Here is a 12,964-nt window from a genome sequence, read left to right on the forward strand (position 1 = left end):
TCTAAATAGATAGGTCAATAGGTCGACCTGGGTTGATAGGCTTGTGGATTTTAGGTGAATAGTATATACACGAAGTTCTAGGAGTGGTGATGGTGAGATTTTTTGCTATGGCGGGCAATTCTTATTTAGCTAGAAGATCGTTAATCGTGTTTTTGACAATGTTTTGATTGATAGAAGTGGGATCTCTGTCGACTTTTGCATAATAATAGGTGTCAGAAAGCTGCCGCAAAGCTTCTTTTCGGTAGAGGTCGGCCCGCCAAAGAACGACTGCGCCGCCTTTTTCGGCCGCTCTACACTAATCTCCCTAATCATTCTAAGCAGCTTATTGCAGTTTGCGGCCTTTCTCTACATCTAGGCAGTTCGGAGAGCCGCAAAACCCTAGGAAAAAAAATTATCTTTGACATCGGCACACTTAATCTCCACGGTATCAACGAGCGCTTTTCATTTAACTAATTTATTCTTGTTTTCTCGTCATCATATTCCCACCAATTGCGTAGTTCCATTTTTTGCATATAAACACAACCCACAATTTCTCCAGTCGCTCTGACGAAGGGCTAACGCTCGAATCGTCAGCTTTTAAACTCTTTACGGCGGCCAATCAACGTTAAAAGGCTTTAGATTGTATAGAATAACCTTCCAGTTTCCGTTATGGGTTTGAATTTTATTCACCAAATTTTCCCTCCCCAATGATTTGATCTTTAGTTTCATTCAAGTAAGCATTAAACCCGAAAATCAACATGTCAAGTGGGTGGCTATTTTGAAACTTTATCCAACGGTAAACTGAGCGCCTTTTATTCCAGCTAACTCTTTTTTACTTCCTCGGTTTCCTTTTTCTTTGCTCTGATTGTTCACCGTGGATACTTAATTTGGAGTGGGCTCACTCACTTCGAATGAGCTCCAGTTAAAAGTAATTATCACATAAACTGCAGTGTTATACAGGGATTCCTGGCCCTAGGAAAAGCCGTAACAACACACGTGAAAAAATATCGTATTTTTTCACGTGTGTTGATATAGCCAATCAGCTGCTGACACGTCACTCGCCTTTGGCGCCACTCGGTCAGGTTGATGAATGAATAGCAAAGCCTTCACGATTCTTAATACAAGTTGTTTGTCGGAGCTTTCTCGAATTATGGCGGCTAAAACACTAAAAAATCTGTATCTTTGCAGGGCGCGACTCCAAACAATATTCAGCGAAGGGGTTCTATTTCGTCCAACGTGACCCATGCCAAAAGTGCTAGCTCCAGTCCTAAGGCTACTGTAAAGGTCAACCGATAGTAAACATACCGCCCGTTTCTCTCGTTTCAAAACGTTTTTCCTTATTAGGACACAGATATAGGATTTTTTTGTTAAATTTATAAAGTTTTGTAGCAGAAGATAAATCCACTAAGTTAATTGGCAGTCACTAGCATGGAAATGGCATGTAACCAACGGTTGAGTGAAGGTATCGCCACCTTTGAGCCATCTAGATTATCGATCATTTTCACAACTAGTCAACGAACTTTGAACGGAGTATTCCAGCATCTTAACAGAATAAGGATTGGCGTTAGGAGAGCGATCAATCGGGAAAACGATAATTTTTGTCTATAAAGGGTTTATTCTGATATCAAATCTGCTACTTTTCCAAAGGGTTAAGAACTTAATCTCATCACCAGAAAACACAAACCATGGTCACAAACATTTAGCAGTCCTTTGAGAATCAGCCTTTGCAGGCGATAATCGATTCAGATATCCAGTTGAAAAAAGCAATCGTCATATAAAGCACTGACAAAGGAATTTCGTCCATAGGTGAATGAAAAATGCAAGTAAAGGTTAGCAAAGTGTACATAAACAATTCTAGTTATTATTATCATTAGCACTTTCTGAAATCTTTTTACCCATTACCCTTCAACACTGCATGGCTGGATATATGACCTGTGTTCTTTTTCTAAATACAACCTTTCTCATTTCTTTTTGTCTAAAGCAGTAGATCAGTGGATTAACAAGTGAGTTCAACATCACACAGGTTTGCCAGAGTGGTTCATTGATGGGGCAGGTATCAAAAAGATCTTTAGCTAAACCGATGAAACAGAAACCAGCTGGAAGAAGGCTCACAATAACAGCACCAACTACAAACACTGTTGTCTTGAGGGCCTTGTTCTCTTTGGTAGATCTTTCCACTTCCCTTTGGGGCAGTTGCTGTGTTTTTATCTTCCTTCGATGGCGGCGGGTTTCATGATACAAAATCACATATGCGAAGGCAACAAACACGACACATGAAATTGTGATGAGGCTTCCGATATAATAAAGCGCTAGGTTTATTTTTAACGCTGTAAAAATACCATTTATGAAACCAAAGATCCAGATTGCTGACACCGCTATCTTCAGGTTGTTATTTGTCATGACGTTTGAGTATTGCATTGTAAATTTGATCGCTATGAGCCTCTCGAAAGTAATCAACATCAGATGAAGGCACGAAGCAGTTGCTAAAATATGCATAACATTAGCATGGAAGTGTTTAGCTGTTTCACTGCTACTGAAACCGAATATAAGTAATATCCTCCATAGAACATACGAAGGTTGGCCAAAGAGACCGGTCAATGTGTCAGTCACCGCCAAACAGGCCAGCAAGAAATTACAGTTGATTCGGAGTCGAGGACTCGTCAGCACGGCCTTAATGATCAGCACATTTAGCAAAACTGTGAAGGGACAAGAAACGCTATTGATGATTATAGTGATAATGTAACTAACCTCTAGTGGGACACTTGCTGCACTAGTCATCTTTTTAGCGTTTTTAAACTAAGCCCAGAAAAAATCTGCTATATATAGGTTGAGTTGGTTGCCTAATGAAGACCATACGAACTTTCTGATCAATGCGTTCGATCTGTGCTGTTTTTCAGAAGCTTTTATAGACACACTCTACTCTAGTGTGCATGTGTTTCCACTTGTCTTTTTCTCGCATATCAATTACAGCAATTCCTAATTATACTGTTAAAGAGGTTACGAAATTTTGTTTGCCACGGTGAGTTCAAAGCCCGATGAGGATCAAGTCAACCTCATGGAGCGACTTTTTGAATATTACTATATTTTCATTGGGAGAATGCCTCTTGTTCTCGCGACATTTAATTGCTGTGGCGAAAATAATATATTTATATCTGAAATATTGGCGGCGAAGCATAAACAGTTCAATTTTATTGACCGTTACTTCCATACTTATTGATGTGCTCCCGCTTGACTTTTCACGCGGATATATCAATTGTTTAATTGATGAAGTTGTTTATTTGGTTGAAAATCACAAGATATAACTTTGGGTAGATTTTCATCAAAATAACTAAAAAGAGTTGGAGTGGGGGACAATGGAGAAGAATTGCTTGAAACTCCTAAATCAATTAAATATATCTGTGGTTAGATTAGAAGAAAGATGTATTAAATAAGAAAAGTAAATGAAAAGGGTTGCGTTTGGAATGGAAAAGTGTGGAGAAAATCGGCAACTATGATAACTCACACAAATCTTTAGGAAGACTCAATTCAATTCGATTGCTAATTTTTTTTCAATTAGGTCTCTCATACTAGGCTGTAATTAAAAAAACTGCATCCAATAAACAATAGCTGATGGCTAATGGTTTGACATCATAAGTAGAAGCTGATTGGCTGGTCAAAAAAGGCTCGTCTTTAAAAGTGACATCTCCCTTCAATGGTCTTAACAGCTATGAGGACAGAAATAAATATTGTCAATATCTCATTTTTTATTTTGCAATATTTGTCTTTCAACGGAAACATAAGAAAGAGTGAGTTTACAGGCAACGTGCTTCTAAGGTTTAAAGCCGATAAAGTGAAGTAATCGCTTGCATAATCATTGGCACGTATCACCATAACATGGCCTAAAGCTTCAGGAAAAACTGTAGCTAAAATAATGAGACACGAGCAAACTGGAAGAAGGCAGAAAATAATAGCACCAATTACAAACACAGTTGTCCTAATCACCTCGTTTTCTTGGTAAATCTCTCCATCTTCTCTTGGGGGCAATTGTTGTGCTTTTATACTCCTTTGATGTCGACGTGCTTCATGATATGAAATCACATATGCGAAGGCAACGAAAACGGTAAACGAAATGGCGACAAGGCTAGCTATAGAACAAAATATTAGTTACGTCTTTCAAGAATTCTACATATGGAGGAAATGATCCAAATTTCTATCAATGCTATCGTCATTTTCCTATCAGTAACAATGTTTAGGTAGCGCGACGCAAATTCGATCGCAATAAACTTCTCAAAAGTAACCAATTTTAGGTGAAAGCATGAAGCTGTCCAAAGTAGAGATATGAAATTGAAATGAAATTTTCAGCTGTTTCACTGGTATTATGAACTAATAATTGGAATATCCTCCACAGGATATATGATGGTCGGCCAAGAAGACCAGTCAATGCATCAGTCACCCCTAAACAGGCCAACAAGATGTTGCTGTTGGTTCGGAGTCGAGGTCTTGTTTACACGGCCATTATCACCAGCTCGTTAAGCACGTTAAGCAGAACTGTGAATTTCATCCATCACCTGATTCCTTTCAAATGTCTTACACTAGTTTTAGCCAAGTAGGTATTGAGCTAAGAATTCGATAATCTATGATTCCAATTATTTTAAAACTACATTCAGTGATGAACTGTTAAAACTGTTTTTTTCGTCGTTATCATCACTGAAAAAAGGGCCAATCGATCAGAGAGGAAGCTTACGAGAGTATAAGGTATCTTTTGCAAATCTTCTATTTTTCCCATACTAAGTTCAATTCAAAACTCGCTGCCATCAAGCAATGATTTCGCCACCCAGATTCCCATTCTGAAGCTATAAATTGTCCGTCCCAAAAGTTATAGCATCCTTTTTTTTTTAATATGAATATGAATATGTTCGCGTCTGCGCACTGGAAAAACCCTCTTACCCTGATAACCTTAAGCTCCTTTAAATAACCTTCGTTTTGTCAATGAACGCACATTGCATTAGGAGCCTTCACAAAATTGGTTTTAATACAAAAAGAACTCAGTTGCAATCTTTGCAAACTAAAATAGTGCAAAGGGCTGGCAACATTTAAGGTAGCTCTGCAAAACAGAAAAATAAATAAAAAGCAAAAACAAAAACATGAGGCTAATTAGTAAATGAATAACATTTCTAGTAGAGATTTTTCCATCACCTTAAGTAGTACTTTTGGGAATCAGATTTTGCATGCGGTAATCGAATCAAATCTTTAAGTGAAAAATGCAATTGTCATATAAATCACTAGCAAAGGAGTTTCGTTTATCTGGTGATAGTATAATGCGAAAAAAGTGTGCGTAAATAGTTATCAAACTTCTTAGTCTTTCTGCCATATTGTCTTTCATCACTGGATGGCTGAATGTGCGACCTGTCATCTTATACTAATTCATTTCGTTTAGTGTGCAGTAGTAGATCATTGGATTAACAAGTGGATTATAGATTATTCGACAATATTCATTGAGCCTGAGGCGAAATGAAATTTAGTCCTCCTACTAGCATCACCTTGTGCGAGGTGATTATAGAGAGATATGACGCGACCCCTGGCGAATCAGAGCCTGTGCATCTCTGTAATCACTGGAACATTTCACTTTTTTTTTCTTTTCTTCCCTTCGTTTTTGAATATAAGAACTTTTCTTTTAGCGATTGATCAAAGTCAAAATCAGTAATAAATATTAGATAAAAACCAGTAAGATCTCATTGACCTGTATTAGGCTTCCAGCTCGACACGGCAAACTTCTCTTGAGCGAGTTTAACAAACGCTTCAAACATGACAAGTACAGAAGGCGACACAGCAGAGAAAACTTTTCAAGTTAGTTATGTCATTAGTACCATAATAATCTACACTGTCACCTCTCCCTTTACAGTTCAATCCAACGTGCTGATGATAATGGCCGTAAAGAGAAGACCACGGTCCTGAACCAACAGCAACCCCTTGTTACCTCTCATCGTACATACTGTGGAGACTATTCCAATTATTTGATCTCAGAAGCAGTGTCACAGTTAAAAATGTCCATTGTACTTTTATTGCAGTATTGGTAATGGCCTCATTCCTTTATTTGATATTCGTTTGATTTCGAGAGTCTTATAACGATCAAATGTACGATACACCACTCTAACGAGTAACTAACAATAACATGAAGATAGCACTTTTTTTAGTTTGGATCATTGCACTCTTGTTCGAGGTTAACAGCGTGTTGAAAGTGCATCTAGTACTACTTCTTTAGATGGCAGACCTTGTCGCTATTTCATGTGTCGTTTTCTTTGTCTTCATTTTGTATCATGAAACCCGTCGACACCAAAGGAAGATACCAGTACAACAAAATCCCCAAGACGAAGTGGGAAGATTTACCAAGGAGGAAAAGTCGATTAAGACAACTGTGTTTATAGTTGGATTTGTTTTTTCTGTCTTCTCACACTTGGCTTCTTTCTGGTCGTTTTAATCACTGGCCTTTCTAATATTTGTCCCATCAACGAAGTATTGACGCAAGCATTTGCGATGTTAAACCGCTTTTTGATCAACTGATTTAATCATGGAGACAAAAAGAAACGAGGAGGCTTATACTCAGCATAAGAACCCAGGTCGTGCATCCAGCCATCTAGTGAAGGCGGAGAAACGGAAAGCCTCGATGATTATTCACATACACTCTGCTGACGCATGTCCCAGCACTCAGTCGAAGAAATTTCTCATTAACTACAGTTATATATATTTTGGACAACGCACTTTTGTTCAGGAAAGTTTGATTTACTGCATATACAATCCGATTTTTAAAACATACTTAAAAAGAAGCTAATATCCACTCTAGGAGTGGAATTTATTTAGTTCACTCTCTGCAGTTCTGGGTTTGCACTGCATGAGAACTTTTCCTTTTTTATTCTGCTGTTTCGTTTGCTTGAATCATATTAAAATTCACTAGTTACCATTGATTGGAATTTTCTGGCCTGAGGAGATTGCCTGATCCTCACTGTATGTGTGCAGAAGTTGGCAATTCTCTATGCATGAGAGATGTCTATATCCTGCAGAGACTCAATTACTCATTTTAACATATGTTTCCTCTCATTTCAATCTCTAATTTGCTTTTTTTTGGAAAAATAATCAGAATACAGATCTCAGAAGCGAACTTAATGTCTTTTTGAAGGGCTGCTATCTTGTACAAGGGCTGCGATCAGGTTCATATAAAGCGTAATTAGTAAATTGAAAAGAGGATCGTTAAATCTTTGAACAATTGAACTAGTCTCTTGCCATCACTTTCCCCTAATATTGATAACAATAGCATTAACTGATGTATTGCCAATGGTTTCGCGGTAATGCACGATATTTATCAGTACGGCTGACATGGGGGTTCCCCGGTATTGAGGCAATGGTTAAAAGTACTTCTTAGGAATGCGAAGAAAATTACATGACTTCCCTGGTAACTTTAAGCTAACTTGAACTTAAGACTTCAGAACTGAGTTTGAAAATCACATCTTAGCCTATAGAGGTGTCGTGTTACCAGTGACTAATACGATTATAATATAGAGCAATAACTAAGGAGTTTGTTTATTGAGTGATTTTAAAATGCGACAGAAACGTTTACATAAACAAGTTTTTTTTTTCTGTTTTTTTTTTTCTACCATATTGGCCTATTTCACTATTCTAAATACGAGCTTCCTCATTTCGTTTTGTCTCCAGCAGTAGATCAGTGGATTAACAAACGAGTTTAACACGCTGCAAGTTTGCCAGATTGATTCATCGATTGGGCAAGTATCAAAAAGGTCTGTAGCTGAACCGATGAGACAGAAACCAGCTGGAAGAAGGCTCACAATAACAGCACTAATTACAAACACTGTTGTCTTCAGCGCTTTGTTTTCTTTAGTAGATCTTTCCACTTCTTCTTGGGGCAGTTGCTGTGTTTTTATCTTCCTTCGATGGCGGCGGGTTTCATGATACAAAGTCACATATGCGAAGCCAACGAGTACGATACATGAAATAGAGATGAGGCTTCCGATATAATTCAAAGCTAGGTACATTTTTAACACACATAAAGTACCACATACGAAACTATTGATCCAAATTGCTAACACCGCTATCTTCAGGTTGTTATTAGTTACAACGTTTGAATAGCGCATCGCATATTTGATCGCTACGAGCCTCTCGAAAGTAACCAACATCAGATGAAGGTATGAAGCAGACGAAAGTGTAGTCATAACACAGACACAAACATTTTCAAGTATTTCACTGTTACTGAGGCCAAATAATAGGAATATCCTCCACAACACATATAACGGTTGCCCAAAGAGACCAGTCAATGCGTCAGTAACTGCTAAACAGGCCAGCAAGATGTTGCTGTTAGTTCGAAGTCGTGGTCTTTTTTTGATGACTAAAATTACCAGAACGTTGAGCAGAACTGTAAAAGGACAGACGATGCTGTTAATGCTAATACTGATAATGTAATTAACCTCTGGTGGGGAAATTACTATGTCGCTTTTTATGCTGGTCATCGTTATAACGTTCGCAAATGAAACTCGAAAAAGTTTGTTGTGTTGAGTTGGATACGTTATTGATATCGACCGCACAGTTTGTAGCATTTCGCTGCATTTTAAATGTTTTCCGGAGGCTTTGATCCACTAGCTCCATTTTAGTGTGCATGTGGTTTAACTTGATATTTTCTCACGTATTTCAATTTCTAATTGTATGATCAATTCAGTTCTAAGTTTCTTGTTTCAATTGTGTATGACCACAGCCGTTTGTTTATCGTGATTTAAAGATTTAACGACTTATTTTTATTTAATTTTACTGCCCAATTATTTTTATTTAAGTTTACGGACCAATTTCAGTTTCTCCATAGTTGAAATACAAAATACATTCTGAAGGTCAATTCCGAAGTCTGAATTCCAATCTGCTAATTTCAAATTATTGAAAATTTGGTCGTTGTCGCACTAAGTACTTTGCTTTGCATCCCAATGCAAAGTGCTACATTCATGTCATTCGAAACTCCAACATCTGTTGGGAATGGCTATAAAACTAATAGTAATAAGAGAGTTTCATGACATATCAACCCAACCAAAATCGAATGTAGTTCATGATCAATTCGTCACAAAACCCGACGCACGGATCTCCCATATCTGCCGTATTATAATTAATGGTATGCATATCTGATAAACAATCATACATTTTCGAAAATGCTATCAGTAATATTTTAATAATGTTATCGTGGCAATATTGAAGGGGGAAATTATCTCGAGAGATTTGTTCAATAGCGCAAATGCTTTACGATGTACTTTCCCGATCACAGATGAAACTCTTCATGAAGCTAACAGCACTACTGATTAGGCATTCAACAATTTATGAGACTCGCCTCCTGATTCTGATTTTTGTATTTTTGATTATTCAAAAATATTGATTCTGTTTCAGAAAATTATCGGCAAATTAGCGGATACATCTGTAAATATAAAATGGGGCATCAAATATCTGTTTATTAGTCTGAAAGCTGTTCTAAAGCTAGCCAAAGAAAAATTCACCATGTCGAGTTGGTAGATTATTGCAAGTCAAATAAGTCTTTGGGATGAACTCTTGACTTATATTACTGTTTTCTTTCTGATCTATATCTAAAATTAATGTTTACAACAGATTATTATTCTTGCACGAAAAGGGAAAAGGCAGCGAAAAGCTAAGCTTTGAATAGTGAGTAGTTTAAGCGCCTTATATGAATAACTTCTTAGTTCATATTTACAGGAGAACACCACAAAAGAAGCTTACGTGGCAACTTTCTTCGCCGCCTTATCAAATGAATCTCCTTCAAGCTCGGCCCAGATATCATTCTTAATCCAAAATAATTAAAATCACCTTAGACTTTTCATTAATCACTGGGTCAAAAATTGTTTCAGCCCATTTAAGTGGTCTCTGTAACTTGTAATAGCCCACTCGTTTCTTCCCATACCTTGCTCTTTAGGAAATTGATTCGCCTTACACGACCATATCGATAGTTATGGTTACATGGCTTCTTGTTCTAATTAAAAACTATATTAGAAGAAAAATATTAGCTATTGGTTTATTTGACATCTTACTTTGGTTTTCTGGGCTTAATTTAAAGTCAGTTATTTGCATATCTGTTTTTCATTGTCAAGATTATTTGCGAGTTTAAGCTCTCTTCTTTAAGTTTGTTCACGAAGATTTTCATTAAAAATATCAATTTAATTGACAACCATCTTATGTTCGATGCCATAGCTTTACACTTTGTATGACGTTCATGAGCCAAACGCCTGTTTCTTCCACAACACATCTCGTAAAACAGGACAAGAGATTGAAAGAAACAAAAATAAGAATACATGTTGAGCGCGCTTGAGGACGGTTGTTAAATTTTTGCATCATAAAATAGAGAAACTACCTAACTGAGCCTATCAGAGGTTTTTGTTTATTAGGTTATTATTTCAAAGATTGAAAACACATCAGGAAGTTCTTATCTGTCTCTTTAAACATATGATATATAGAAAAGAAATATGGTGTCAATCATGATCGCATAAGATCTGGAAACTCTTCATGTCGAGATAACTTTGTTATCACCTGCCCCTTCGCACAAGATGCCATTTAAAGCATGCATGGCCAGAATTATTGTGGCCTTTTTACATCACAGCGTTACTTTTTCTCAGCGATTGACTAAACACAAAGCGTGCGCAAGATTTGAACGGAGCCGAAAAGTTCCCAATGAATTTTGTTGAGGACACTTTTAGCATCTACAACCAGTTGTTTTTGTTCGGTGGACGACTTCGCATAACAGAAACAAAGGAAGATAAAAGCACAGGAACCGACCAAAAAGAAGTGGAAAGATGAAGGAAAGAAAACAGGGCGCTTAAGACATGATATTTTCCTAATCAGGGAACAAATGTGGAAAAAAAGGGAAATTTTAAACGCGCGTGTTAACCCAGTGATTTACTTTTGGAGTAAACAATTGATGAGAAAGTTTGTATCGAGAATGAGGACCAGGTCGTGCATTGACTAAAGGAGGTATACTCCCTAAGTCAATTTGAACTCGGATAAGCCTTATCCGAGTTTAGTTTCAGCCTCGAAGAACGTAATTGAACAACGTTTAATATTGAAGGGAATATGACGATGTCAATACAAGTCCTTCAGGATTGTCAATGCTTTATATGTTTGATAAAATCATAGAGAGATTTCAATTCAATTGTGCCTAATTCCTTTGTAGACCGTTAGACGGGGACAAAAAAATTTCTACGTATCTGAAACAAACATAAAGAAAAACTCAATTACAATCATTACTGTCCCCGAACTGAGAATCATTCAGTGTAGCTCTCTGTGCTAAAAAGAAATCGCCTTTGTAGTGAGGCTTATTACTAAAAATATACCCTTCTTGCAAATATTTTTTCTGTGAGTTCAAATAGTCTTTTTAAGAATCAGATTTTGCGCGCAATAAACGAACAAAAAATACATTGTCACATAAACTAATGACAAGGACCTTTTTTTTCAATCTTTCTCCCATAAATTAGTCTCCTTCTTTGCTGGATGACAGGATGCACGACCTGGGTTATTCTTGTACAAGGTGTAGGAACGCGCTTTCTCATTTCTTTTTGCCTCCAGCAGTAGATTAATGGATTTACATACGATTTTAGCATGCTAAGTTAGTATCATCAACTAAGTTGGCCACCGTAGAGTTCAAAAGCTGACGTTTCGAGCGTTAGCCTCTCGTCAGTGTCATTGGAGGAATTCTGGGTTGTGTGTGGGTAGCATGGCAGAGATTTACCAAATTGGTCCTTTTATGGGGCAAAAGCTACAAAGGCCTGTCGCCAATGCCAATGATAATAGTGATAATATAACTAACCTCTTGTGGGACATTTACTCTGTCACCTTCGTTGCTTGCCATCTTTAGAGTTTGTAAAAAAAGAGCACAGAAACGTGATTTGCTGAGTTGGATTCCTTACGGAGATCAATTGAAACGTATGGATCAATATGTTTGGATTTAAGATTTTTTTTCTGAGTACTTGAGCAACCCACTCCACTCTAAAGTGCATGTGGCTCCACTCTGGATTTTCTCCAGCTTGAATAGTAGTGATTACCATTTCTTGAATTAATACGGTTGTTAATTTGATCGGTTAAGATGAATTTAAAGCCTAAAGAGGATAACTCAATCCCATAAATCGATTCTTTGAATTTTTGTCCTTTTTTTGAGCAACTTGATGCAACACCACATTTGAGTGTAAATGCTTTCATTTCAGTTTTTTTCTCACATTTATTACAGTAATTGTTAAATACAGTCGCCAATTTTGCCTGAAATCACAAAATGTACGTGTTGCTAGACTAAGAACGAGGTTAAGTGAGACAAAAAAAAAACCAAAGCAAATAGAGGAGTGGTAGATCATTGGATTAACAAGTGGATTATAGATTATTCGACAATATTCACTGAGCCTAAGGCGAATTTTTGTTTTCAGTATAACCGCTTAGATGCTTTCGAATTGTGTTGTAAATATTTGTTTTCAGATGCTGATGCCATTCTGTTTCAATTTTTTCGATTACTCGTAGCGAGATAAAGAGCCAGTTTCCACAAGAATTTAACAGATTCATCTAATTCAATCAGCAAAAACGTCATGTAATTATTTTGAAAGTGTTAGCCCAAATATCTTGCACTCTTCGGAATTGAACTTTCTTTATTACGTTCATCAGTTACTCGGTAACACTGACAATACGCGAGGCATCCATTTTGAAATTCTGCGCTCCTGCTAGCATCACCTCGCGCGATATGATATGACACGACCCTTGGTCAATCAGAACCTGTGCATCTATATAATCACCGGAGCAATTACTCTGATTAAAATGAATCTACAGATTGATTTTTTTTCTTTAAAAGCAAATTTTAGTTGGATGACGACAAATAAAAAGCTCTACAACTACGGAATATTCATTTAGCGCTGTGAAGCTAAAACATGCTAGCTTTGTGTCGTGAAAAGCAAGTTACTCCTTGCTATCGCAATCACTAAAA

At 37.1% G+C, this 12,964-nt stretch overlaps 2 protein-coding genes across 2 annotated transcripts; both read right to left on the minus strand.

Annotated features, from left to right (window-relative positions):
* Positions 1-1,884: 1,884 nt before the first annotated feature.
* LOC131778449 (melanocortin receptor 4-like) lies at positions 1,885-2,757 on the minus strand. The gene has a single exon (XM_059094866.2). It carries the CDS (start codon positions 2,755-2,757, stop codon positions 1,885-1,887), a length of 873 nt encoding a protein of 290 aa, XP_058950849.2.
* A 4,859-nt stretch (positions 2,758-7,616) lies between these two features.
* Positions 7,617-8,474, minus strand: LOC131778450 (melanocyte-stimulating hormone receptor-like). Its single transcript, XM_059094867.2, has one exon. It carries the CDS (start codon positions 8,472-8,474, stop codon positions 7,617-7,619), a length of 858 nt encoding a protein of 285 aa, XP_058950850.2.
* Positions 8,475-12,964: the final 4,490 nt, after the last annotated feature.

The sequence above is a fragment of the Pocillopora verrucosa genome, chromosome 10 (genome assembly GCF_036669915.1).
Source record: "Pocillopora verrucosa isolate sample1 chromosome 10, ASM3666991v2, whole genome shotgun sequence".
Taxonomy (NCBI): domain Eukaryota; kingdom Metazoa; phylum Cnidaria; class Anthozoa; order Scleractinia; family Pocilloporidae; genus Pocillopora; species Pocillopora verrucosa.